The sequence below is a fragment of the Equus quagga genome, chromosome 7 (genome assembly GCF_021613505.1).
Source record: "Equus quagga isolate Etosha38 chromosome 7, UCLA_HA_Equagga_1.0, whole genome shotgun sequence".
In the NCBI taxonomy this organism is placed as follows: domain Eukaryota; kingdom Metazoa; phylum Chordata; class Mammalia; order Perissodactyla; family Equidae; genus Equus; species Equus quagga.
This window is the reverse complement of record NC_060273.1, coordinates 130,917,255-130,940,946: the sequence shown is the minus strand read 5'-3', so window position 1 is coordinate 130,940,946 and position 23,692 is coordinate 130,917,255. Positions and strand designations below refer to the sequence as shown.

Genomic DNA, 23,692 nt, shown 5'->3' with positions numbered 1-23,692 from the left:
ATTTACCTACCACAGAAGTGGCCAAACACTGTATTTCTATGCATTTAAATATCAAGGAGATAGTCTTCCATTTTTTGTCATACAGTATACCTACTACACTGCTCTGTATAGTGAATATTCAGAGCACTGGTGACTCTTTCCACCAGTCACTCCAATTCTCCCCGCAAAAAGTGATGGTCAACAGGTCAAAAGTACAGCTTGTTTTGTAAAATACTAAACACCTCCACAATACTAATTTGGAAGTCTGCTTCTCATTTATTGAGAAAAACTACCAGAATCACTGAGAAGCAAAGAACTCATTTCAAAACACGTCCATCTGAAAATGTATATACCTATATTACACAATGTGTTCAATACAGATTCCTAAATTACAAGATACATTTAATCTAAAGAAACCCAGGGACTTCACTTTATTAAAAACCTTTCACTGAAATTCCAATTATGATCACAATACCAACACACACAATTTTTCTGCTATGCCAATAAAAGTTAACACTTGCAAGCCTTAGTTCTGACATCTCACGCCTTTCTCACCAGCCTTCCAAAGACAATATAAAAGCCTAATAAGAAACAATTTCACAAACGATGTCCAAATGCTCAGCCAACGCATGTATACTGGAAGTAGGGTGATTTCTTAATAGCCAGAGGCTGCACATGACTTAGTATCTTATGACGGACCAGCTTGTTGAGGGACTGGCCGCACCTCCCCCTCTCCCAGTTAACTGCTAGCTCCAGCCTTTTCTAAAAGTTTAACAGGAAGGGAGAAGGAAGTAAAAAAGGCAATGTGAATCTTCTCATAGCAAAAACTCAAAACAAAACAAAACAAAACCCCAAACCAAAAATGCCCCAAACCATGTACTATCAAAAAAAGATCCCCCACCTTCTCTCTTAAAAAAGGCCTCATCTATTTTAACTAACCAGCCTTCAAGTCCTACAACTATCTGCTTTGCTAAAATTTTGAAAAACGGGTTTTCAAAAAATACAGGAAAAGTAAGACGTCTTTTCCTTACTCTGGCCCTCTGACTGCAAGAATATTTTATTATTAAATAATTCTCTTCTTCCCGGACTAAAGGTCGGTCTCCTTCTGACGTGTTCCAAGTTACTATGAGCATTTCTTGTACCTATCACGTGCCGATTCAAAAGTTCTTTTCTGACCTGGGGTAAAGGGTGAGGGGAAAAGTACAAACGTTCTCCTCACTGAGATGTCACCACTTCTGACCTGGCGTAGTTCACCACCTCACATTTCAGCACCAAGCCGAGTTGCTCCGGCTTCTGTCTCAACAGCCGCGGCCGCAGAGCGCTCAACCCTACTCTCCCTCGGCATCTCCCGACCACCCTCGTTGGAGGTCCGACTGGCATCACTCCCATATCCAGCCGTTCGGACACCGCTGTCGCCCATCCCGGATTCCTATACCCGGGACAGCTGCCGCCCTGGGTGCGCATCTCGTTCCCACACTGGATCCGGGGTTGGGACACGTCTTCCCAGGCTGTCGGCCGCCGAGCCCAGGGCAGGCGAGGAGGACGGCCCCCTCGCCACCCCCACGCCACCCCTGGCCCGGGCACTGCCGCGGCAGCCCTCAGCTCCGCACTCGGCACATTCCGCGGCCCCCGCCCGGACGGCCCGCGCTCCCGCCCGGCCCCACCCCACGCCCTCCGCGGCTCGCCGCGCGGCAGGTGAGTCCGGGCGGGCGGCCCCCGGCCCCGCGGGGCGCTCACCTTACTGAGGACCCCGCAGCGTTCCACCGGCAGCCTGCACTCCGTCTCCGGCTCCTCCTCCGAGCCCGAGGAGTTCCAGCTCTGGTTATCCGACATGGAGGCGCGACAGCCGAGCAGGAGCCCGGCCCCCGCTCCCTGCGCTGCGCCGGAGGAGGCGCCCCGTGCCCGGGGTGAAGGGTCGGGGGATGGCGAAGGCGAGAGGGCCCGCTCCGGCACGGGGGGGAGCTGGAGGAGGGACGAAGTCCACCCGCCGCGCCTGACACCGAGCGGACCGGGGAAGGAGGACGAGCGGCGAGGGAAGCCTGTCCTTCCAGCCGCCAGCCGCCAGCCGCCGCCGCCGCCGTCGCCGTGACCCCGCGCTGCGCCGGCGCCGCCGCCCGAACTCAGCCCGGTCGATGCCAACCTCGACCAGAAGCAGAAGGGAGGAAGAGCGAGGAGGAAATGCAGCCGCAGACCCGAGTCCACTCAGACCTCCGCTACGCCGCCATCTTCCTGCCTGGCCCACTATTTACCCTCCCCTCCCCTCTCGCCCTGCGCCCGCCCCGTCTGACGTCCCCGCCCGACGTCTGACGCGGCACGCCGAGGCTCGGGGTGTCCTCCCGCGCCTACCTCCGGCCCTCCCGGGTGACGCCGGCGAGACGAGGGGGAGGGGCGGAGCGAGGAGGAGGGACGGGGGTTGCCGCCGCGCTGCATTCTGGGGAGGACGTTGCTCCGTCAGCCGCGCGGCCTCTTGGGAGTTGTAGTCGCGATTCTGAGGCTACGGGTGAGTGCTCCGCGCTTCGAAGGCTTGTCGCCTTGGGGACGGTCAAGCGGTGGGTGGGCCTCCTGTGAGAGCTGCGTGACCCGTCCCCTCGGCCGCGCTTCTGTCTCTGCCTAGCGTGTTTGTGGCGAGCCCGCCGGGCTTGCAGGCCCGGACGTGGTAACTCTCCGCTGAGGATGGCGGGCCTGCCTCCATGGCGGCTTCCCGAAAGCCCGGGAGCATCTTGAAGCTCGCGCGGGCGTGGTGCGCTGGGCGCGTCCGCCTCCGCCACGGGCCGGGGGTTTGCCACCTGTCTGGGTGCTTTCTGCCAGACCTCCTCTGGCAATTTCGAAGGGCTTCCACCTCGCTCTTTACAAGTTAGACTTCACGCTTGACGGTTCCCGCTCTTGGAACGAAGCGGTTTCAGTCGCTTCGCGCCAGAGCAAGCCCTTCGCGTTGTTAGATTTCTAGTTTTTATTGTGTGGAAAATAATTTTGAAGATGTCTGAGAATAAATGACGTTTGAAGAGCTTTTAAAGCAAAACAAGGATGTGAGATGATCGCCTGGAGTTTTCTCTTGGTCGTGAATGAGTCTCTTCCTGAGACCCAGGTTAACCATCTCTACCGACCTCCCTGTCTCTGGAAGACGGGAAGGGTTGGGTGAGAAGCTTGTCTGTGGCGGGGGGACCGGAGTGCAGTAGTCGTATTGAATAATAAGGGCTTAGGACGCAGGGGGCTGGCTTTAAGACCAGAATTAGTGGAAGGACCCATAAAAGATCTAACAGATCTTGTCTAGTGTTTTTGCCTACATTTAAGGATAACTTTAATTGTGAGATCTTTAACTGTGTAGCTTCAGTTCTGTTCTGTCGTTTGCTGCTTTTACATCTTGCTAAGTTCCTAATAATTACCAACACTAAAATTCCTTATGAAACCTTAGAAAGAATACCTGCTTACTGCAGGGACAGGAGGATAGGAGTGAAATCACGAGCCTTGGGGAAAAGGCACAGTGGCCAGAAAGAGCTCTGGTAGCGATAGAGGCCAACTTAACCGGGGTCTTTCCTAAAAAAAACAGAAAGACGGGAAGTGTCCCTGCGAAGTGTATGTTTCAGTCCTCTAGATTGGCACTTATAGATGCTGAATCTATGTAAATAGGTTACAAATCATTTTTCCATTGTGAAATCTAGTGATAATAATTGAAAGCCATTCTGATGAATAAAACCTTGAGATAAAGCTTTTGAAAATACTCTTTATCAACCTGTTAATTAAAACAGTCCCCAGGTTATCATTCAAAAGAGAAAAAAGAAAAAAACCCGCTTCGCACATTTTTTCCCTCTTTATTCAATGACTAAGTTATACCTTTGGAATGTTAAATACTGTAGCAATTAAGTTTTGCTTTGCCTTCCGATTGCCTAAATATAGTTAGACTTCCTATTTCTGATTGTTTTAAGCTCTAGGTTTTAAAATGTCGTTAGTCTCAATAAATGATTGTGAATTGTTGAGAAATCCAGTTCATAGTGCAATTTAGAATCATGGGAGCATAGCATATGTTTATTTTTAACTTGAGCTTTCTGTTGTATGCATTTCCAAGTTGTGTGTGGTTGTAACCGCCAGCACTTAGAGCACTAAGCTGCCCACTTAGTAGGAAATTGTTTCGTTGTATTTAGCCTTAATATGAGAGAAATTGCCCTTTTTAAAAAAGGTTTTCTCCACATTATTCCTCTATAGTTACAGGATTATTTAAGAAATTTTTTTAAGTACAGAAGGATTTTTGTATACTGATTACCACATTCCAGGTTGGGATTCTCTTCATTTCTGTTGATGGGAAGGAGCTGTGATACAAGAATAAAATATGTGAGCTTTCTCTCTATTCTCTGATGAGAGTAATAGCTTCTGAGATTCCTCTCTTACTAAGAGCCTTCCCCAACCCTCTTATAAGTGTTCTATATTTTCTCTTTTAGTAATTTTTTTTTTTACTTTTAGAACTTGAGCCCACCTGGATTTTTTTTTTTTTTTTGCATGCAATGAGGTAGGAATTTGATTGTTTTTTAAGGACCCAGCCACTTGGCCCAACAATTCATTGAATAGTCTATTCTTACCGTTATATCTGTGTGCTCTGCAAAGTCTCCATATACCTAGGTCTGTTTCAAGGCTCCATTCTTTTTCATTGATGTTTGCCTGCCTATGCTAATACCAGACTGATTTAATTACTTAACTATACTATTTTCATATGTATAATAGCAAAATTGTGATATTCTTTTTCATTTGGATATTTTTGTGTGTCTTCTCTTCCAGATGAATTTTAGAATAGCTTGTCAAATTGCATGGAAAATTCTATGGGGATTTGGATTGAAAATGCTCTTAATTGTTGAAGAAAATGACGTCTTTACCATATTAAGTCTTAGTCGTGGTCGGGCACTTGACATTCCTGATCTGACTTTTTCCTTACCAACTATATAAGATGGGCCTCATTTTAAGGATGATGAAACAGTAGCTACTAAGTTAGTAGAGTTAGGATTTGAACACAGATCTATCTGATTTCAAAGATCATACCCTTTTCTTTGCTTCAGAATGCTTCTCAAAGTGGGAAGAATTGTGTAAATAAATAATATATCCTATAGATAAGTATATCAGAGCAACTGTGCTCTTAATACAGCTAATGATTTTGAAAATCTTTCACTTATCCAGCCCTTACATCTATGCTGTCTTATTCAACACCAGTGTAGAATTTATTTCTGTTTTATTTCTATTTCTGATCTTTCGCGTGAAGAAACTGAACCACAGAGAAGTTAAATAACTTTCCAAAGGTCAGACAGCTAGTAAAAATCATAGTTGCAGTTTGAGCCCAAGTATCCTGTGTCCAGTCTTCATTCTCGTCCCACTAGAGTTCTTCAATTCCTGTTTCCCCATTTTCCACCTCATCTCGTTCTCCCAGCTTTGATCTCCGCTAAACACCAATCCCAAAGCCTTCATCCCTGCCCTCCACTCGCACTGCCAAAACACAGAAGCCGGAAAACTCGGAGGTGTTGGAACTGAAAATCTTTGCAGTTTTACTGATTGACGGGTAGAGGAATGACGGAGAGTATTTGTTCTCGATGCTAGAACTATAGCAGGAGGATGTCCCAAGTTGAAACTGAAAAGTTGTCTAATTTTTAAAATTGATGCTATAAAGAGCGTTTATCAGGCAGCTCAGGCTGCCGTAACAAAATACCGCAGACGGACTGGCTCTGGTCCCTTTTCCTCTTCTTGTAAGAACACCAATCCTATTGGATTAGGGCCCCACGCTCACGACCTTAGTTACCTCTTTATAGGCCCTGTCTCGAAGTACGGTCACATTAAAAGTTAGCACTTCAAATGTGAATTTTGGAGGGACACGGTTTAGTCCATAATAGAGCTTATGGGTTCTATATTCCCACAGTATGTATTATGTTAAAGATGCATTTGGAGTTAAATAGTTCTTTTTAGCTAACCTAGGAATATAATTGTTCTTTGTAATGCTGTTCCAGACTGAAACATAACCAGTTAAAATTGGGGATTTACATAAGAAATGTGATTTTGCAAATTTAGAAATAGAGATATTCATCTTTGAAATAGAGGTAATGATCTATGAATAGCAGCAATCTAAAAACTACAGGACAAATGAACAAAATACGTGTGAATAATACAGCTGATTTTTTTTGCCCTATTTTAATGTCTTGAATAATCTCTGTGGTAAAATTGTGGACCACTTGAATTTTCTTCTTTGTACCATTTTGTATGAAAAAAATATATATAGGTGTGAGTATGTGTGTTCATGTGTATTTATAAATGTATCACTTTTGTGGTAGAAGAAAAGGTAATTATAAGTGATATAACTTAGTTAAGGATTAGTTAATCTCTTCACCTTCAGTCTTCTAAATTAATTTTCAACTTCGAGCTGTTTATATCCTTCTTTTTCCATATTTTCTTCTTCATCATCAAGAGAATTGATGATTGCAACATTTAAGAATACCCCATCAGTGTCTTCAGAGTTTTTTTCCCCAAGCTGCTGATACCTGTTCTTCATGTTTTGATGCATAGATATTGACAATTATGTCACAACTGCTGTCTCACAAGGATTATGTGAGGCATCCCGATTTTAGAAATGTCAAAATGTGTCCTCGAAGCAATGAATTACGGTACTTGCTTTTCTTTTTTATGCATGTCCCCTCATTTTTTTCCTGAGAGCACTATTTATGATTTTCAGAATATAAAGAGAGAGAGAGAAAGGGTATTTATACCAGTGTACATATTGCATTTTTACTTTAACAGTATTTTGTGAACATCTGTTTCATGGCATCCTGTTTAATGACTGCATAGAATTCCTCTTTTGATGGGCAATCAAAATTTTTCACTTTTTCTGTTACAAAAATGCTGTAAGAAACATCAGTTTAACTTTGTTTTTGTTTATTTGTCCAGCTCTTTTCCAGGGGCAAATTTCCAATGGTGGACTGCTAAAATAGAGAATATGTACATTTTACAATGTGATAATATCAAATTGTTCTCCAAAAAAGTTGCATTAGTTCACACTCCCCAGTAGTGTGTCTGAGTCCTCCCTCCCCACTTGAAGACAAAGGATGGTGATCTGAGAATACCACTGGAAGGGGATTGTGGCTGGAGGTTACAATTTGAGAATAAACCACATTGGGAATAGTAATCAGTTTATTATGGTTGACCAGTTGGACACTTTACTATTATTGGTCTTATCAAGGTTCTTTTGGCTGAAGGGGGCAGAAATACATTCCGGGTACCTAAAAATAAGAGAAGATTATTGCAGAGATCTCCCTCAGCTAGGCCTTGTCCATGTTGGAAGCTTGGAAAATGAGAACTTGATGTTTTTTTTTTCTGTCCATTTCTGGGGCCTCATGGTATCTTTCATCTCTCTGTTCTTGTGTTCTCAATCTCTGTTTCTCTGTCTCTTTCAACTCTCATCTTGCATATTGTCCAACTTGGTTTAACTACCTCTCAGTTTTGGGGCCCTATTAATGTCTCTTAGTTCGGATTCTTAAAAGAAACAAGAAGTTGGCCAGCCAATGCTCTAATCAGCTTTTCCCAAAAGTGTGCAATATAAGGCTGCCCCTTCTGTAGTTTGTGGGGAGTGAGAGGCTGGCTACAAACAATAGGCGTATCTAATACGTGTAATTTTCATTATAGTCTGTTTCTGACTGTGGGGGTGGTGGAGGAGGCATTCTGAGGAAAACAAATCGTTTAACATATATGAAAATCCCTTTGTCAATCAGTGAGATTGTGCCCTTTTCAAGGGCATAGCACACACTAGCAACTGATAAATGTTTAAATGGATGTATTAGATTGCATATATTATTTTTTTCCACTAGAATGTGAGCTCCTTGGGGGCAAGAATTTTTAATCTTTTTCACTCATTTTTTTAATAACTTTTTCCTATCCTTAGTCCCTAGCATAGTGCTTAGCACACAGAAGGCATTCAATATAATTAATTATACTTCATCTTTCAGTTAATAATTTAATTCAACAAGCATACAGTATACAAGATATATGCTGACTACTGTGGGTGATTTTAAGATAGTAAAAGGTAAAAAAAAAGGTGGGGAGGGGCAGTGGGGGCTCTGCCTTCAAGGAGGTTGTAACAGAAAACAAGGTAAGAAAGGGTCACATGTAACTTATGTAATAGCTGAACTAGTGGTTTTTGAATTGAAAGAAGGTAACCTTTCCTCCTGCCAGCTGACAGTGATAACCTGGGGTCTCTAATCCTGTTGTCTAATCCTGCTGCTACTGGATCTCTGTAGGCCACTTCTCCCAGGTCTTTCTAGTTAAAACAATGGCTATTTGGAATTTTAAAGAAAAAAGGATTGTCCTTGTTTGCTGATCTCTTTCCACCAAGTTATCATGTAAACTGTTTAATGATTGTTGTCACATTAAAAATATTATAAATTGATAGATCTCTCTTTTTATGACTTGTTAGTCTGTGTGTGACATTCAGCATATCCCCTAAATGAAGTTCAGACGTTTAAAAGGTGAAATTAAAAAGATTTCTGCAAGTCTCTGCCTTTTCCAATTTAGCTTATACTGCTTGCCCCTCTGAATGCATTTTCTTTTCCTGTTTTGACTACTAATTGATCATATTAGTCTCTCCCCTTGTTCCTGTCAGGCCTGTTAGAGAATCATGTAGTTTCTGCCACTCTGGTGATTCACGCTGAGTTCAGAGTGAGCAAGCAGGCAGTCCCTGGGTGTGAATCCTAGCTGGCTTCGTCTTTCATAACCGTGACTTTGGATGTGTATTTAATAAACGGCACTATTAATGTAACCAGTCTCATTTTATTACGTGTATATCCCAGTTGTTGTGCCGTTAGATGCATTTGTAAACTGATATTTGTATATCAAAGTGGATATTCATTTATGTGAAATGTGGTGAATGTGACTGTGTCCATTGCTGACCATGTAAACACTAGTTTCAGAAATATAAGGGGCTGCAAGAAACTTACATGTATTTATCTTTTGTGACATTATACAGAATTACTGTAAAATATCTTTGCAAGTGTATTTGATGTGGATTAAGGCCACCCCAGCTAGAGAAGCCCAAGGTGACCTGGCCTACATGCCAAACTATATGACCCGGTGGATTTTTTTTATGGTATGAATTAGGGCTGCCCCAGGGAGAGAAGCCCAGGGCGTCCTCACCTACATGCCAATATATATGGCCAGATTCATATCTAAAAGTTATATGACCGCACAATAACCAGACCCCATCTGCACTGAAATCATTTAATGACTTTTTACATCATCTTTTCTTTTTCCAGTAAAAATAAGTCACATACCCATGCCTTATAAAATTAGCCCTAACCCTCAACTCAGGGCAGCAGCAGGAGCTCTGACTGCCCATGGGTCCTGTCCCCATGCAGCAGCAGCAGGAGCTCTGACTGCCCATGGGTGCTATCCCCATGTAGCAGCAGCAGCAGCTCTTCACTGCCCATGGTTCCTGTCCCCATGCCTACAGCTCTTCACTGCCCATGGGTCTTGTCCCCAAGCAGCAGAAGCTCTGACTGCCCATGGGTCCTGTCCCCATGATACTCCACACTATTCTCTAAATAAAAGAGCACCACTGCCAGACCTTGAGAGTCCAAGAAATCTTTCCTTGGCTCACCGACCCCGCATCATATTCACAAAAGTGGGTACACAAACGTGTAAAGTGAATGTAGGAATATTGAGGGGGTTGCTCCCCTATGTGTCTTAATCTTTTGTGTTAATGCAAAAAACTGATTGTATTTTACTTGTCTATAATCAACATCTGGCGTGCATATCTTCCAAATTACTGATTTTCAGTTAGACTTAGATCTTAATAGGTATATTCATATCCAGTGTAAGCAATCCAGTGTACTAGTCTGTAAATGAACTTTAAAGGATCTATCAAATTTTTTAAATAGTAAAATACATTTTTCCAGTTGCTGAGAAAAATATTAAAAGCCAGTCATAAAATCTAGTTAAATAAAAGCAACCTTCTAATTAATCTGACTCATTTATGTGCATTCTTTTCACATGAATGGTCCCACAGCCAGATAGCTGCAGAATTTCGCTCTCCTTCCTGCATATGCTGGTACTATTTCCTTTCTCCTCATTCCTCCCCTTCTCCTGCATTGCTACTGTTTATTGTATATTACTATTGTCTGTTACTATTTTCCCTCTTCTGTTCCTCCTCTACCGTAGCAATCAGCAGCAGCAGTGACGGGAAAAGCAGAGGATGGAGTAGGTGAGAAAGAGTGAGAAGCTGGGAGAAAAATAAGCTATAATAGTACTTTCATAACATGCCTTCCATCCTGTTTTAATTGACTCGTAGGAGTAGAGAAGAGAAGCTTATGTTATGCCTGTTCTTAATTCTTTCTTCAGTCCTGTTTCCTGCCCAGTATCCCTAGGGCCCTTCATCTTCTCACCATTTTTCCAGGCACTGTGATTGCTCTTTGTATACAGGTCTCAAATCTAAGCTTGATGTCCCTTTCCTGTTTCCTAAGTTTGTGTCCCTTTCCTACCTCCCTGTCTCATTTTTATTTTCCTCCGAGGGGAATAATTATGATTCTAAATGGTTAGTAGTATTAAGTTGGGTTATCCCTGTTATGGAGATGGATATCTAAGTAGGCATTGCCAATATTTACCTTGCTTTTTCTTTGATCTGTTTCTAACCACCCACTCCATTTGGATTGAAAGACTCTTTTATTCTATTAACATCAATTATTATTATTGTATTATGCTCCTACTGCCAATCTTATTCTATTACTCTGAACCTTAAGGTGATGTTGCATGTATATCTTAGACTCCTTTGTGTGTTGAGTTTTACCATTTAACTCTCCAAGGACAAAGGTGTTTGGGGGGAGAGGTACTCATTGATACCTTAATGCACTGCATACAGCTACTACTGAGGAATATGTCATATCCCGTAGAACGTTCCAGCATTCCACAAGAAGACAGTGATTTCAGAAACAGAATTTTAAAGAACATATAGGCTACCTTTTTGCCCTGTTCCCTGTTATACAGAGGAGAGCCAAGCCAGGCATGTTCCAAGCAGAAATATTCTTTGTTCTGTTGAATAAAATTGAAATTGTATTCTGTTATCTTGTATTTGCATCTGTTTGGTTTTGTGAGATAAAAGCTTGTCATGATAGTTGGTATTTCATAGGGTTCACTATAACAGTAAAAAATCCTTTAGTCGTGGCCGAGTGGTTTAAGTTCGTGCGCTCCGCTTGGGCGGCCCAGGGTTTCGCTGGTTCAGATCCTGGGCACGGATATAGCACCGCTCATCAGGCCATGCTGAGGCGGCATCCCACATGCCACAACTAGAAGGAACTACAACTGAAATATACAACTATGTACTGGGGGGATTTGGGGAGAAAAAAGCAGGAAAAAAAAAGATTGGCAACAGTTGTTTGCTCAGGTGCCAATCTTTAATAAAAAAAAAATTCCTTTAGTGGAAAAAATACCCAATAGACGTCTATAATAGATGAACAGTGTTAGTGTCCACTCTCTGCACGTATGCATTTTCTTTCCGTTTTTTCCCCTAAGCTTTTGAGTCTCTAACTTTTAACCTCTTTTCCTGTTACATTGAGAAATTCTTTTGTTACTATGTTAAAGTCATACTATATAAAGCAATGTGGTATTTTTAATTATTGACAGAATCCTCATGATAGTTATTGTGTAAAAGTTTTGCTTCCTATTTTTCTCCGCAGCCCTTTCATTGTTTCACTTTTAGTGTAATTTCAGATCCTCTTTTTAGTCCCGTAAGCTGAAAAACATTTTTATAGAATATATTTGTTGTTATGGTGATACAGAGTTTATGAGTATACAGTTTATCTTCATCCTCATTTAAGGTATTTATTAAGACCTACTGCATGATGATCCTGACTGGGTGCTATAAAAATGAGGTATATACCACATCTTCCATAGATTCATTGTTTTCTAGCATTTTACTATCTAGGAATGCAGACATTGATTTTTTTTTTTAAAGATTTTATTTTTTTCCTTTTTCTCCCCAAAGCCCCCCAGTACGTAGTTGTATATTCTTCGTTGTGGGTCCTTCTAGTTGTGGCATGTGGGATGCCGCCTCAGCGTGGCTTGATGAGCAGTGCCATGTCCGCGCCCAGGATTCAAACCAATGAAACACTGGGCCACTTGCAGTGGAGCGTGCGAACCTAACCACTCGGCCACGGGGCCAGCCCCTTGATGTGTTTTTAACAGTTACATTATTATTAAAGAGCAAGTAAAGATTTAAAATTGCTTGTCACATAGTAAGTGTTCTGTAAATATTTATTGATGAATAGAGTAAGTTTAGTCATTGATGATTGAAGGGAAGCTGTAGGAATTGTGGTTAACAAGGCCTGGGAGAAAAATCACTAGCGTGGTTAAAATTAATGAGAGCTTAAAGAAGCAAAGTCCATCATAGGTTTTTCTAGGAAGAAGTATCATTCATTAAGGACTTACTAAATGTCAGGCTTTGTTTTAGGGTTATTACATTTAGTATTCACTCTTCACAAAAATTGTGCAAGATAGACGTCCTTATTTTGCATATAAAGAAATGAAAGTTCAAAGAAGTTAAATAAGTTGCCCAAGGTCATAGGTAGTAACTAGTCTAGCCTAGACTTCTGAACCTCAGAGGCTTATAATATGTATTTTTAATACATATAAAATTAATTTTAGACTAAAAACACACTATTATCCTAAAATGATTAAACATTTGAGTATCTATTAGAGCCAGATTACATTCTAGGTATGTTGCCTAGTTTTTCTTTAGTTTGACCATTTCTTTAAAGAAAATTCATCCACATACATCCACATTCTTAAGCTGCAATAGCATATTATGTAGCCAGTTTATGACTTTTTTCTGTGACTGATAACTAAAGGAGTGTGTGCTAACAACTCTCTGTTCTGATTACCCACAAATAATTTAAGTGATCTCTGGAGCCTATTGCAATTATTTCTTTGCCTAATGTTGGTAAAGGAATTGTGTATTGATTAAACTCTTAGTATATCAGGAAAAATAGCCATTGGCATTTATCATCATTTTATTTTTTATATTTTTGAGTAATTTATGAATAATCTTGAGAAGTAACAATAAAGGAATAGTGAACAACTTTATTAGAAAATGTAAGAAAAATTGAAACTTTGCAAACTCAGATTTTTATTCCATGTTTTCTTGAAATGGGTAATGTCCTTTGAAAGGAACTAGCTACTCATCAACTTTTATACATGATTCTGGAACTATCCTGTAAATAAAGATTCCAGATTTCGTATGCATCTTTAATAGATTCTGGCTTATCATTACTTTTGGTTCTTTATCTTGCACTTCTATCGTCAAAATGCAAGAACATTGAAATCTTTGATATCTCATAATCTTGTTAAAGAGAAGACACCCATTTTCTTTCCTCCATAATTGCAAAACATTTTCATTTTTATATTTATAAACATCTGTTAAAATTATAAGTCCAATAAAATTTTCATTTCTACATCATCAATTTTCTACCTCTCACCTTTGTATATACATCTGCCTTAAGCATTTATTCACTTACAAACCATATTAAGTGACCTTTAGTGCACAAACATCATAGTGGATGAAAGAACACTGTCATACATCCTGTTAGCAAAATGGGATGTTCCAAGTTCTCGTTGCGAAATACTCTGTGATGAAATCCTTCCTGTTGAATGACTGACTGGATGGGAATGCTGTATTTGCTTTTTATTCTTAAAAATGCTTTGTTCAACTCGTTGATTCTTGAGCTTGAGAAAATGTATCTATTTGAGTCATCTGAAAATTCATGGTCAAGATTTTGCTTCTAAGATCAGTTTCACCATCATTATTGTCTAGAATGCTATTAGACTTTTTGAGTTCATCTTCTGATTTGTCTAGTAATTGTGAAACTCTTCTGTCAGTTTTCTTCTCTTTGCCAGTATGGGCAGAAAAGGAAATGTTCAGAAATCTCAACTATGTTTAATGAAAGCTACTAATCCCCCCCCCCCCCCCCCGCCCCCGCCCTGGCAAAAAGGGTGTCTCTGTACTTCTCTTATACTTTCTTTCAAAGATAGGATACTATGGGCAACACAATAAGAAAACTGACAGATGATGTAATAGTGATGATTTATTTCACCATTAGATCATCTTTCTAGGTGATTCCATTCCATTTTTTTTTAGCATAAATGCTAAAAAGTAATTGATGAGTAATGATTAAATAATTCCTAGGATGATAAAATGGCAAAATACTCAAGATATAGGAAAAATAAGATCCCTAAGATACCGTAATGTATCTTCAGTTTATAAAAGGGATCACCATAATATATCTTCAATTTATAAAAGAATCACCATAATGTATCTTCAATTTTTAAAGAAGTCAAATAGATCCATACAGAAATTGCAAGATAGAGTGAATTTTATTCTGTTAAAAAATTGAGTAAATAATTTTTTGTTCTTTGGAAGAGTTCTTAGAAAGAATAAGATATAAAATATCAATGCTTACAGATAAAGTTGCTCAAAGAAGAAACTCAAAAACTGAAATTACGTGTAATAGATCCTTGTGATATTCCATGGGTTAATATAACTACATTCTTTAATTTTGTTCCGTAACCAAACCTAAACTAATTTGTATTTCCTTCTTCTGTCTCAGGTGAAAGGATTAACCATTGTAATTCATTCCAAAATAATAATAATTTGACCAAATAAGACACTCATCTTAAAAATCAAAGCACATCTTAATATACTACTAGTTCATTTATCTTTGCCCAATCCAGTGAAATTTTTGAGTTTTTAAAAAATAGATGTATAAAGTAAAAAAAAATCATGTATAACGTGTATAATAAATATTTGCCCATTGGGACATCTCAATAGGCCATTTTTATAAGTTAGAAATATCTAAAATATTAACAAAATTTTTCAATTTTTTACATGAGAATGGTATGGCTATCAAGTAGATCTTACTGTAGCAAGCATTTCACAGTAGAACCATACTTTATAAATCACAGTCTGAGAGAATTATTAAAAACCAAAGTGAAGTCATGGGGATCAGTGACTGACATGTAGTGATATTTATGTTAGCCCTCAAGGAAACCTCTGAAAAGATGTGTGAAGTAAAGAAACACTGGTAAACTCCAGAGACAAAGGCCTTCTCCAAAAAGACCTTTGCTTCTTTCTGGGGATTATTGCTAGTTTTATGTAGAAGAAGAACATAAACTATTTTGTGATTAAGATTAGTATAGTACTTGATATTGCTGATAGAAGTTAAACAGGTACATAATTCAAACAGATTTTGTAAGTCATCTTCTTGAAAAAAAGAGCTGGGAATTTTTGAAGCCTTGGAAAGCCTTTTTCTCTTTTAGGGAGTGTTTTGGAAAAATAGAAAAAGTGAAATATATACGATATGAAGGTGGGAGGGGAAGAGGAAGGCAGCCTTGCTGCATGCCAGGGACAGAAAGCCTTCAGATCTTTAATGGGCGGATGAAGAGGAAGCAGGGGGAGAGGGAAGTGTTCACAGAGAATATAGGACAAGATGCTGGTCTAGAGAGGGGCTTGGGCACATCATGGCCATAACTGCTGAAAACCAAAGATTAAGAGAAAAACTTGAAAGCAGTCAGAAAAAAATGGCACATCACATACAGGGAACAACAATTTGAATGATCATGGTCTTAACAGAAATAACGGAGGCTAGAAAACAGTGGAGCAACATCTTTAAAGTACTGAAAGAAAAAAAACTGGCAACTCAATTCTGTATCTGATGAAAATATCTTTCAAGAATGAAGATAAAATAACCTGCTTGCATCTTAGGCAGTAGTTGTATATTTAGCGTGCTGATAAGAATGTGGGCTCTGGAGACAGAAACCAGCTTGGATACCTACTGTGATCATGGGTGATTTACATAAATTCTCTAAGCCTCAATTTCCTTATATATCTAAATAATGTATACTTTATTGGCATAATATCTAAACTAGTGAGTAATCATGAGGAGTAAATGAGAGAATGCTTCTTAAGCACTTAGACCTGCCTGAAATATGGTAAGTTATTTGAAAATGTTAGTTATCATTTAGTCATACATTTTTTTTAAGCAAATATAGCCAATCTTTGTGGAATTTCGTAGTTTCTGTTTTCATCTGTTTGTTTCATTGTTTTTTTCCTACCTTTAGAGAGGTTGGCTATGTCTTGAAACAGGAAGAAACCACTGACAGTATTGTAAAAGAGAAGTCATTTTTGCTGCTACTTTGACTTGAGATTTAGGAAGCTCTCATTTTCAGAAAAAATAGTCTTTCTTTTTATGGATAATGCTTTCTGTTTATTTTCTGTGTTGCTTTAGGCAGAAATATAGGGCTTTTTAAAATAATTGGTTTTTATTTAAGTTGTTAGGTAAGGCAATGCCTGGTAAAAATGAACTGTTTTAGATGCCATGATAATTGAAGAAATTGCCCTTCGGATCACTAGGAAGATCTGCACTTGATCCCCAAATGTATTTTTCTTTGTACAATGTTTTTCATATTTCAGGATACTCAAAAAACCTCACCTATTAATATTTCTTTAGAAAGTTCATAGTTTTTAGAAAAGTCTGAATGGACATCATATTTTCATAGTTTTATTTTAGTTTCCTTGTCATTTTAAAAAAAAAATTTTTTTTTCTGCTTTTTCTCCCCAAATCCCTCCAGTACATAGTTGTATATTTTAGTTGTGGGTCCCTCTAGTTGTGGCATGTGGGACACTGTCTCAACATGGCTTAATGAGCAGTGCCGTGTCCGAGCCCAGGATCCGAACCGGCAAAACCCTGGGCCACAGAAACAGAGCATGTGAACTTAACCGCTAAGCCCTGGGGCCGGCCCCTCCTTGTCATTCTTCATTTGAAGACTTCTTAGGCTTCTAGAGAGTTTTCAAAATCATGATGTCATTTAAAGATAAATTTAGACCATGAATTGTGCTATTACAGTGATGTATGATGTTCTGTTATCATTCACACTACTTTCATGTTACTTCCATTGTCAGTCTACAAAACGACTAGTGTTCTACTGTTCCCACTAATTTTTTATTTTATTTTCCTTGTATTTATAGTTAAGTGGAGGGCTTTGAAGCCAGACCTGAAATACAGTCCCAAATCTGTATGACCTTATCTAAGCTATGTACTAAATTTGCACCTTAGTTTCCTCATCTCTTGTGCAGATTAAATGGGATAATCCATGTAAAACACTGTTAAGATCCAAATATTAGCTTTTACAATTATTGCGTTTAAAAAGACTTACCTGAGGTATTACCATTAATTTTATTCCTTTTTGTCTATTAATCTGCCCATCATTCATTCATTCATCGTACATTTGTTAAATAACAGGCTTTATGGCCTAGCACTGTACCACTTTTTGCCCTCTTGAAATGTATATTTTAGTTGTACTGAGTACTGTAAAAAATATTGCCTTATTTTTTCCTGCACAGATTCTAGGAGGAAAAGTTATTTGGCATGAAAGTTACTCAGTTGATCAGTTTATTAGTATGTTTTAAATTTTCACTTTTATTCAAATGAAAACATTACTAATCTTTAGTATACAGCTGTTTCATAGCAATGCTAGTCAAAATGTGGTCTGTGGACCAGTGCTGATCCATAGTGAGATAATTATAGAATTTGAGAGTAGGCTATAAATTTACCATCTCACAGTGTCTGTGGATCAAGGATCCTGATGCGATTTAACTGAGTACCTCGGGCTCGTGAGGTTGTAGTCGAGCTGTTGTCCAGGGCTGCAGTCTTATCTTGGCTGGAGGAAGATCCACTTCCAATCTAACTCACATAGGCCTCCTCTCAGGGCTGCCTCGCATGGCAGCTGGCTTCCCCAGGGTGAGTAATCCAAGAGAGAATGAGAGGATCCAAGATAGAAGTCACATTCTTTTATAACCCATTTTTGGACATGACATCTCATCACTTCTGCTTCTGCTGTATTTTATTCATAAGAAGTAAGTCAATTACACATTATGGTATTCATTTGTGGTACCTTTTTCTTGGTTTTCCTAGCATCTGTGTAGTGTATTATTAAAGGTAATTATTTTAGTAGTAATAGGAAATGCATATTTCATTTGGTGATCAAATTTTGTTTCTTAGGGTACTTGATGGTATAGAAATGAATGATTCGTATGCTGGAAGCTACTGTCAACATTTGACCAGTACATGACATTTTCATAATGCTATATACCATGTGCAGATTTAATAACAGGGATTTAACAACCATAATCATTTACTGTCATTGGCAAGTGGTTTTGGGCAAAAAATTAACTTAGTAGGTTTTGCAAATATGCTAATGCCATTATGGTTTAAAATTCTGCAATCTGATAAATTCAAGCTCTTACCTTTAGTAAAGACAAATACATTATTTTAACCTTTTAGAAATTATAGTCACATAGCAAGAAGCTGGATTTTAAGTCCCAAAACTAGGTTGTTTATAACTCTAAGCCTTTGAGTAAAGGAGGTAACAAGCTATGTGCTTCTAATCTCTGTTGAAGTAAATGGATGTTGTTTTCAGAGTCTGCTTGACTCCTAGCCCTTTGAGGCCTGGTCAGGAGGGTAGAGACGTTTCCAACAATTACTAGATTAGAAATCTAAAAGAAAAGTTGCACAAGGAAACCAAGGTGTGGGATTCGTTTTCCCTTTTTTAAGAAAAGGCACAGATGCATCTGCTCACCTGTGAAAGTTATGGAGTACAAGTGCATTTTTAGATTAAGGGATTAAAATTATCTGTTAATGTAAGCATTTAGCAGATATTCACATTTTTTAAATGCATGTTGTAGGGGAGGAAGACATTTCCTCTACCTGCTGTGGGTTCTTCTGGCCGGAGAACGAATTAAATTCACATGAGACAGAATAACAGGAGAAAATTAAACAAAGCTTTATAACATGTATGCATGGGAGAGGCTTAGGCAACCTGAGCAACTCGCCAAAATGGCCGAAGCTGCCACCTTAAATATCATCTTCAGCTAAGGACAAAAGAGGATGTTGGGAGTGAGGGGAGTTGATCATGGGAGATTACCACACAAGTACAGTAAACAAGAGTCAGGTTATTATGGAGATTCAAGTCTTTGCCTTCCACCTTGATAAGAGTTGATAAGAGTTTCTAGACATAAGGTCATCCTTCCTTCTTCCTGGTACAGAGAGGGAGACACCTTTACAGATGGAGATTTCCTTTACAATGTAAATATCTCTTAACAAAGGGTAAGTAAATTCTACTTTTCAAAGTTTCCTTCCTGTCTGCAGTTTTTAAAAGTAACCAGCTCAAAATATTCCTCATGTCAAAGAGACATATCTTGGGGTGGCCAATTCCAGTCCCATACAATGTTCTAAACTAGAGTTCCAGAGATTATTTTGGGAATATTCTGGGACTTAATTTAGAACCTTACTCTGAAAACTTGATTTATTCTCAGAAGTATAGTAATGTGATATATTTTTCTTTTATTTGAACACCTAATTGGCTTTATTAGGCGATTCATGAACTGGGCAGCACCTCCTCTAGCAAGCAAACAGATATTCTCAATGTGATTTTTTTACGTTAGAAGTGCATTTATTTGTCAAGCTTCATTAATATAAAGTATTTCTGCACATATCATAGACGGTAATATATGTGATTTTTAAATCAGTCATACCAAACACATATGACAGTGCATTTCGTACAGTTAAGCATGATGAGATCAAATTCAACATTAGGTATTAATGTTAAAATTTCATATGTGTCAAGACTTGGTTACCTTAATATTGTACTCATTGACTTGAGGAAACTAAAATATAACTGCTTGGTACCTTGATTTGAATTTTACAATCATGGCAGTGGTAAAGCCTTAAAAGCCATGGAAAATACTCTCTTGTTGGTTCACCAAATTCCACAGGCTCCAAGGGGTGAGTTCCATTTGTTCTTTCTGACTTCTCTTAAGTTAGGTGGCATTTTGTGTGGGGAGTGGAGGGGGGGGTGATTTTTTTCACTTGCCGTTTATTTAGTAATGAAGATTTTTGTTGTTTTTCTGTGGCTTCTCAATCAATTACATGTTCATATTCGTGACCAGGCCTGTAGGCTTGGTCACATTTTAGAGAAATGAGAATGAAAGTGAGAGGAGAGAATGCACATTTGTGGCAGGCCTACTATGTGTTTAGTGTGCTAGGGGCTCTTGCATATCCTACACTGAATTCTCAACAACCCTGGGAAGTAAGGTTTACAGAACAGGATACCCAGATTCACAGACCTTGAAATCACATGATTTGCCCAAGATGACGCAGCTGGTTAAATTTCAGAGTTTAAATCTATATCCAGGCCTGTCTGGCTTCAAAGGGAGTACTCGTTGCACTATATTAAAATGCCTCTTGGAATGAACTGGTTTATTAGGTCTTCCCTGTGTTAAAATGAGCAGTTAGCATATTTACATCTTATTAAGGAAAAAATAGGTATCAGTAAGTCTGAACTGCTTTTCTTTTTACGGGTTAATAGCTCTCATTAACTAACATAAATCACTGATTGTATAACAGATGATAGTTTAATAAATTATTCTAGCCTAGTGTTTTGCAAGGTTTTTTTAACCCATGCTCCCTTTTACACACCTTCCTTTAATGTTATTTGAAGCTTCAAAACAAATTAAATATCACTAAAAAGAAAGCACTATTACTCCCCGCCTCCAGTTCTAGCATATAACCTGGGAAGAGAAGAGATTAGCTCAGAAATTAGAATAATTACTTTTGCTAATTCAATGTAAATTCCAGATGCTATTGTTTGTTATCAGGTGCTCTTCTATATTCTATCTCTTTAAATGTATTGTCATCACAGTGTTAATAATAGTTTACAAATGGATTGTTAATGTTTTAAAATCAAAGTCCTTTTTAACATGTGATCTTAAAAAGTCAGACTATTATGGGGGTTTTGATTTATTAGGGCAGGGGGAAGGTATGTGGGTGTGTTTTAAATCACTTCGGGTTAATCACTCCAAAAGCGCAACTTCTTGCTGATCTTTTATCCCCATATTTGGCAGATCCTGGAGTAGCATTTTCTGGATGTTTAATTTTTTGTTTCTGGTTTTCAGGCAAGTATAAGATCAGAAAGAAAACATAGCAATAATGATTTTCAGAATTCTTATGAAAACCACCTTTTAAAATTCGGCGATAGTAAACAATTGTTATCTGAAAACTGTTCGTGTAGTCTCGGAGTTGGTAACAATTTCACTATATCAGTGTTCACACAGGTATTTCTAAGGATTTAGAAGAGTCAAAGAAATGAAGGTTGCTATTTCCCTTTTCTGTAGGCTACCTGTTTATTCTCTTAGATTAGTGATAGAATACATATGAAGAAATTATGGGAGAGCTGCAGAGCATTCATAGAACAAAGATTTAAGGAAAACTTTGAGGTTTTACATAAGATTTCATTAGAAAAGTGTTATGTTGCTAAAGTGTTTTAAACTCTTGCTTATAGCTTAGAGCTATAAGAATCCTAAGAAGTCAGCAGCAGTGGATCAAGAAATAATACCAAGATTAGAACTCAGAAAAAACTGGAGGAGTTTGGCAGAGGAGGTAATTGAAAGGAACATTTGTCCAGAATAGGAAAATAATAGCTAGTAAAACTCTTTCTGACTGTATTAAATATTTTTCTTCCATCATGTAGGACATAATATAGTGATAAATAGTATGATAGCTCAGTTTCCCATTGTAGTGTAACCCTACCTTATTATCCTGGCTTCTTACGTAATTTTATATTAAAATGGTAACATTTGAGATGATAGAACTTAGAAAATTACTACAGTACCAAAATAGGTACTACAGGAGAACCTTTTTCTCCTTCTTCGAAGAACATGTGTGTTCAACTGTCTCTTAAGATTTGTGCACTTTACTACTATATATACCTCAACTAAAACAAAATTAGTCTGTTTGGTATCACTTGTCTGTAAGTAAATATTTTTGCTAACTTGATCTAGTACCCGAAGAAAGAACCTCTCAGCCTACCTCCTTCATGTTAGTGAATCAGCATCCCCAGAAACAATCAGCTTTACAAGATATAAACTTAATTTTTCACAATTGTTCAATGTCCCGAGTGTGTTTATTTCCGAATGTAAACAAAGTTTTCATTGTTAAAGAACTTGGAATACTTTTTACAAAATATGCAACTCATCATCAAAATGGGAACTTATCAGTTGAGCTTTGGGGAATTTACCTTTGAATTGATGCTTTAGTTTGTTTTGTATCAGGATATTTTTCATCCTGTACTAAAGCAGATAGTTTCAATTTATTATTCTATAAGAGTGAATTTTGCATGTCTATAGGCTTTGGTAGAGTAAGTTTTTTGACTGCATCCTGTCCCATTTTTCTTTACTGGAATGAATTAAATGAATAGAAAACTCAGGAAGGAAAAAGGCAATCAGAGAGAGTATATGCATGGTTCTCTCTTAAAGAGTAGACCCTATGTCCTTGGTGAGAACTTGAATTTTCTTTTAGCATACATCTCCTTGGTTTAGGATGTATGGGGTTACATTATTTTTGTTATTTCTTTCAGTGATACGTATAAATTTAGAAATCTTTCAAATAATCCAGTCTGAAATAATTTTGAAATTTTCGTACATCTTATTTGCAAAGATATTAAAAGCTAAAGCTAAAAATACACTTGCAGCTGTGCTTTCATTCCCATGATATACAAATTGTGGGTACATTTTGAGTGTATGTGTTCATGTAGGTATGTAAAATAATTAGAGAGAAACATAAAATAATATGTTAAAAATCTAAGAGTTGTGATTTTTTTATTTTCTTGAAAATTTAAACAATATTTTTACAATAAATGAAAATGAAAAAGGAAATTTTTAAGTCAGGCATTAATTTGAAAATTACTACTTTAAAATTAGGGTAATATTCTTAATTTAACTCATTGCATTTAAATTTAGATAGTAAAAGGACATTTAATCATGGTCTGAAGTTTTGTGCTTAATCTGTTCGAACAAACATATTAAATATTTGAACATTTGGGGAATTTAAAAATACTGTTTGTTTTTAAGACATATAAGGGTTTTCTGGGGGGTCGTTATTGGATTTGGTTATTTATAGTATATTAGAAATAGGAAGCAAGCTCCACCTAGGAACTTACTATGGTCTAGTTTTCCCTCTTTCTCCTCTCCCCACTCCCTTCCCCTCCCACTCCTCTCCCTCTCTCATTACCCTTTAGTATATTTTGCATGTTGTCTAACAGATTAATTCCTGGTGACTTTGGTCAATATGCTAAGCACTTATGATATTGTGTACATAGTTTTATGTGCTTTTTATAGGTAGGAGGAACCCTACCACACTAAAACTTCTTCCTTAGAATTTCCTCTGAAAAATTCTAATTTTCCGTCCTTACTACCATCAAGAACAGTTGGTCTTATGTATTTTAAGTGGTAACCGGAATAGTCAGTGGTAGAATCAGACTGAGAAGAATTTGAATATTTTCAGAGAAAATGTGCTTTTAAACCAGTGTGCTAAACCACAAGAACCCAGAGTTCTTTCCTTTGAGTTGTACATTACTGTTTGTGCTTCTGAGTTGAAGTGAAGCAGACTCTGTTCTGTAATATCAAGCCGTAAAAATGTCTGACCATTTTCTTTTTCAAAAAAATGTTTGTTTATAAAGTCACAATTAGATCCATTCACAGGCTTGTGACTTCATAAATGATAGTGCATAGTAATCAGGACAAATACTTCTTTGGAAGCAAAACAAGTAAAATTCATCTATATGTTCTGTGAAGTTGGGCTTTTTCTTAAGGATGCTTACAGTG

At 38.3% G+C, this 23,692-nt stretch overlaps 2 protein-coding genes across 3 annotated transcripts in view; one reads left to right on the top strand and one right to left on the bottom strand.

The window, feature by feature from the left end:
- CERT1 (ceramide transporter 1) overlaps nt 1-2,245 on the bottom strand; it is a 109,821-nt gene extending 107,576 nt beyond the window's left edge. The window contains exon 1 of one of the 2 annotated variants that reach the window (XM_046668632.1): nt 1,717-2,245. In XM_046668632.1, coding sequence (XP_046524588.1) covers nt 1,717-1,812 — 96 coding nt within the window. In that variant the 5' untranslated portion in view covers nt 1,813-2,245. The remainder of the gene's footprint in view (nt 1-1,716) is intronic. The other variant, XM_046668633.1, reaches the window with a different exon arrangement.
- Nucleotides 2,246-2,355: 110 nt separating this feature from the next.
- Nucleotides 2,356-23,692, top strand: part of POLK (DNA polymerase kappa) — a 64,090-nt gene continuing 42,753 nt past the window's right edge. Inside the window, exon 1 of the mRNA XM_046668631.1 lies at nt 2,356-2,479. The gene's annotated coding sequence lies outside the window, so the exon portion shown is untranslated. The remainder of the gene's footprint in view (nt 2,480-23,692) is intronic.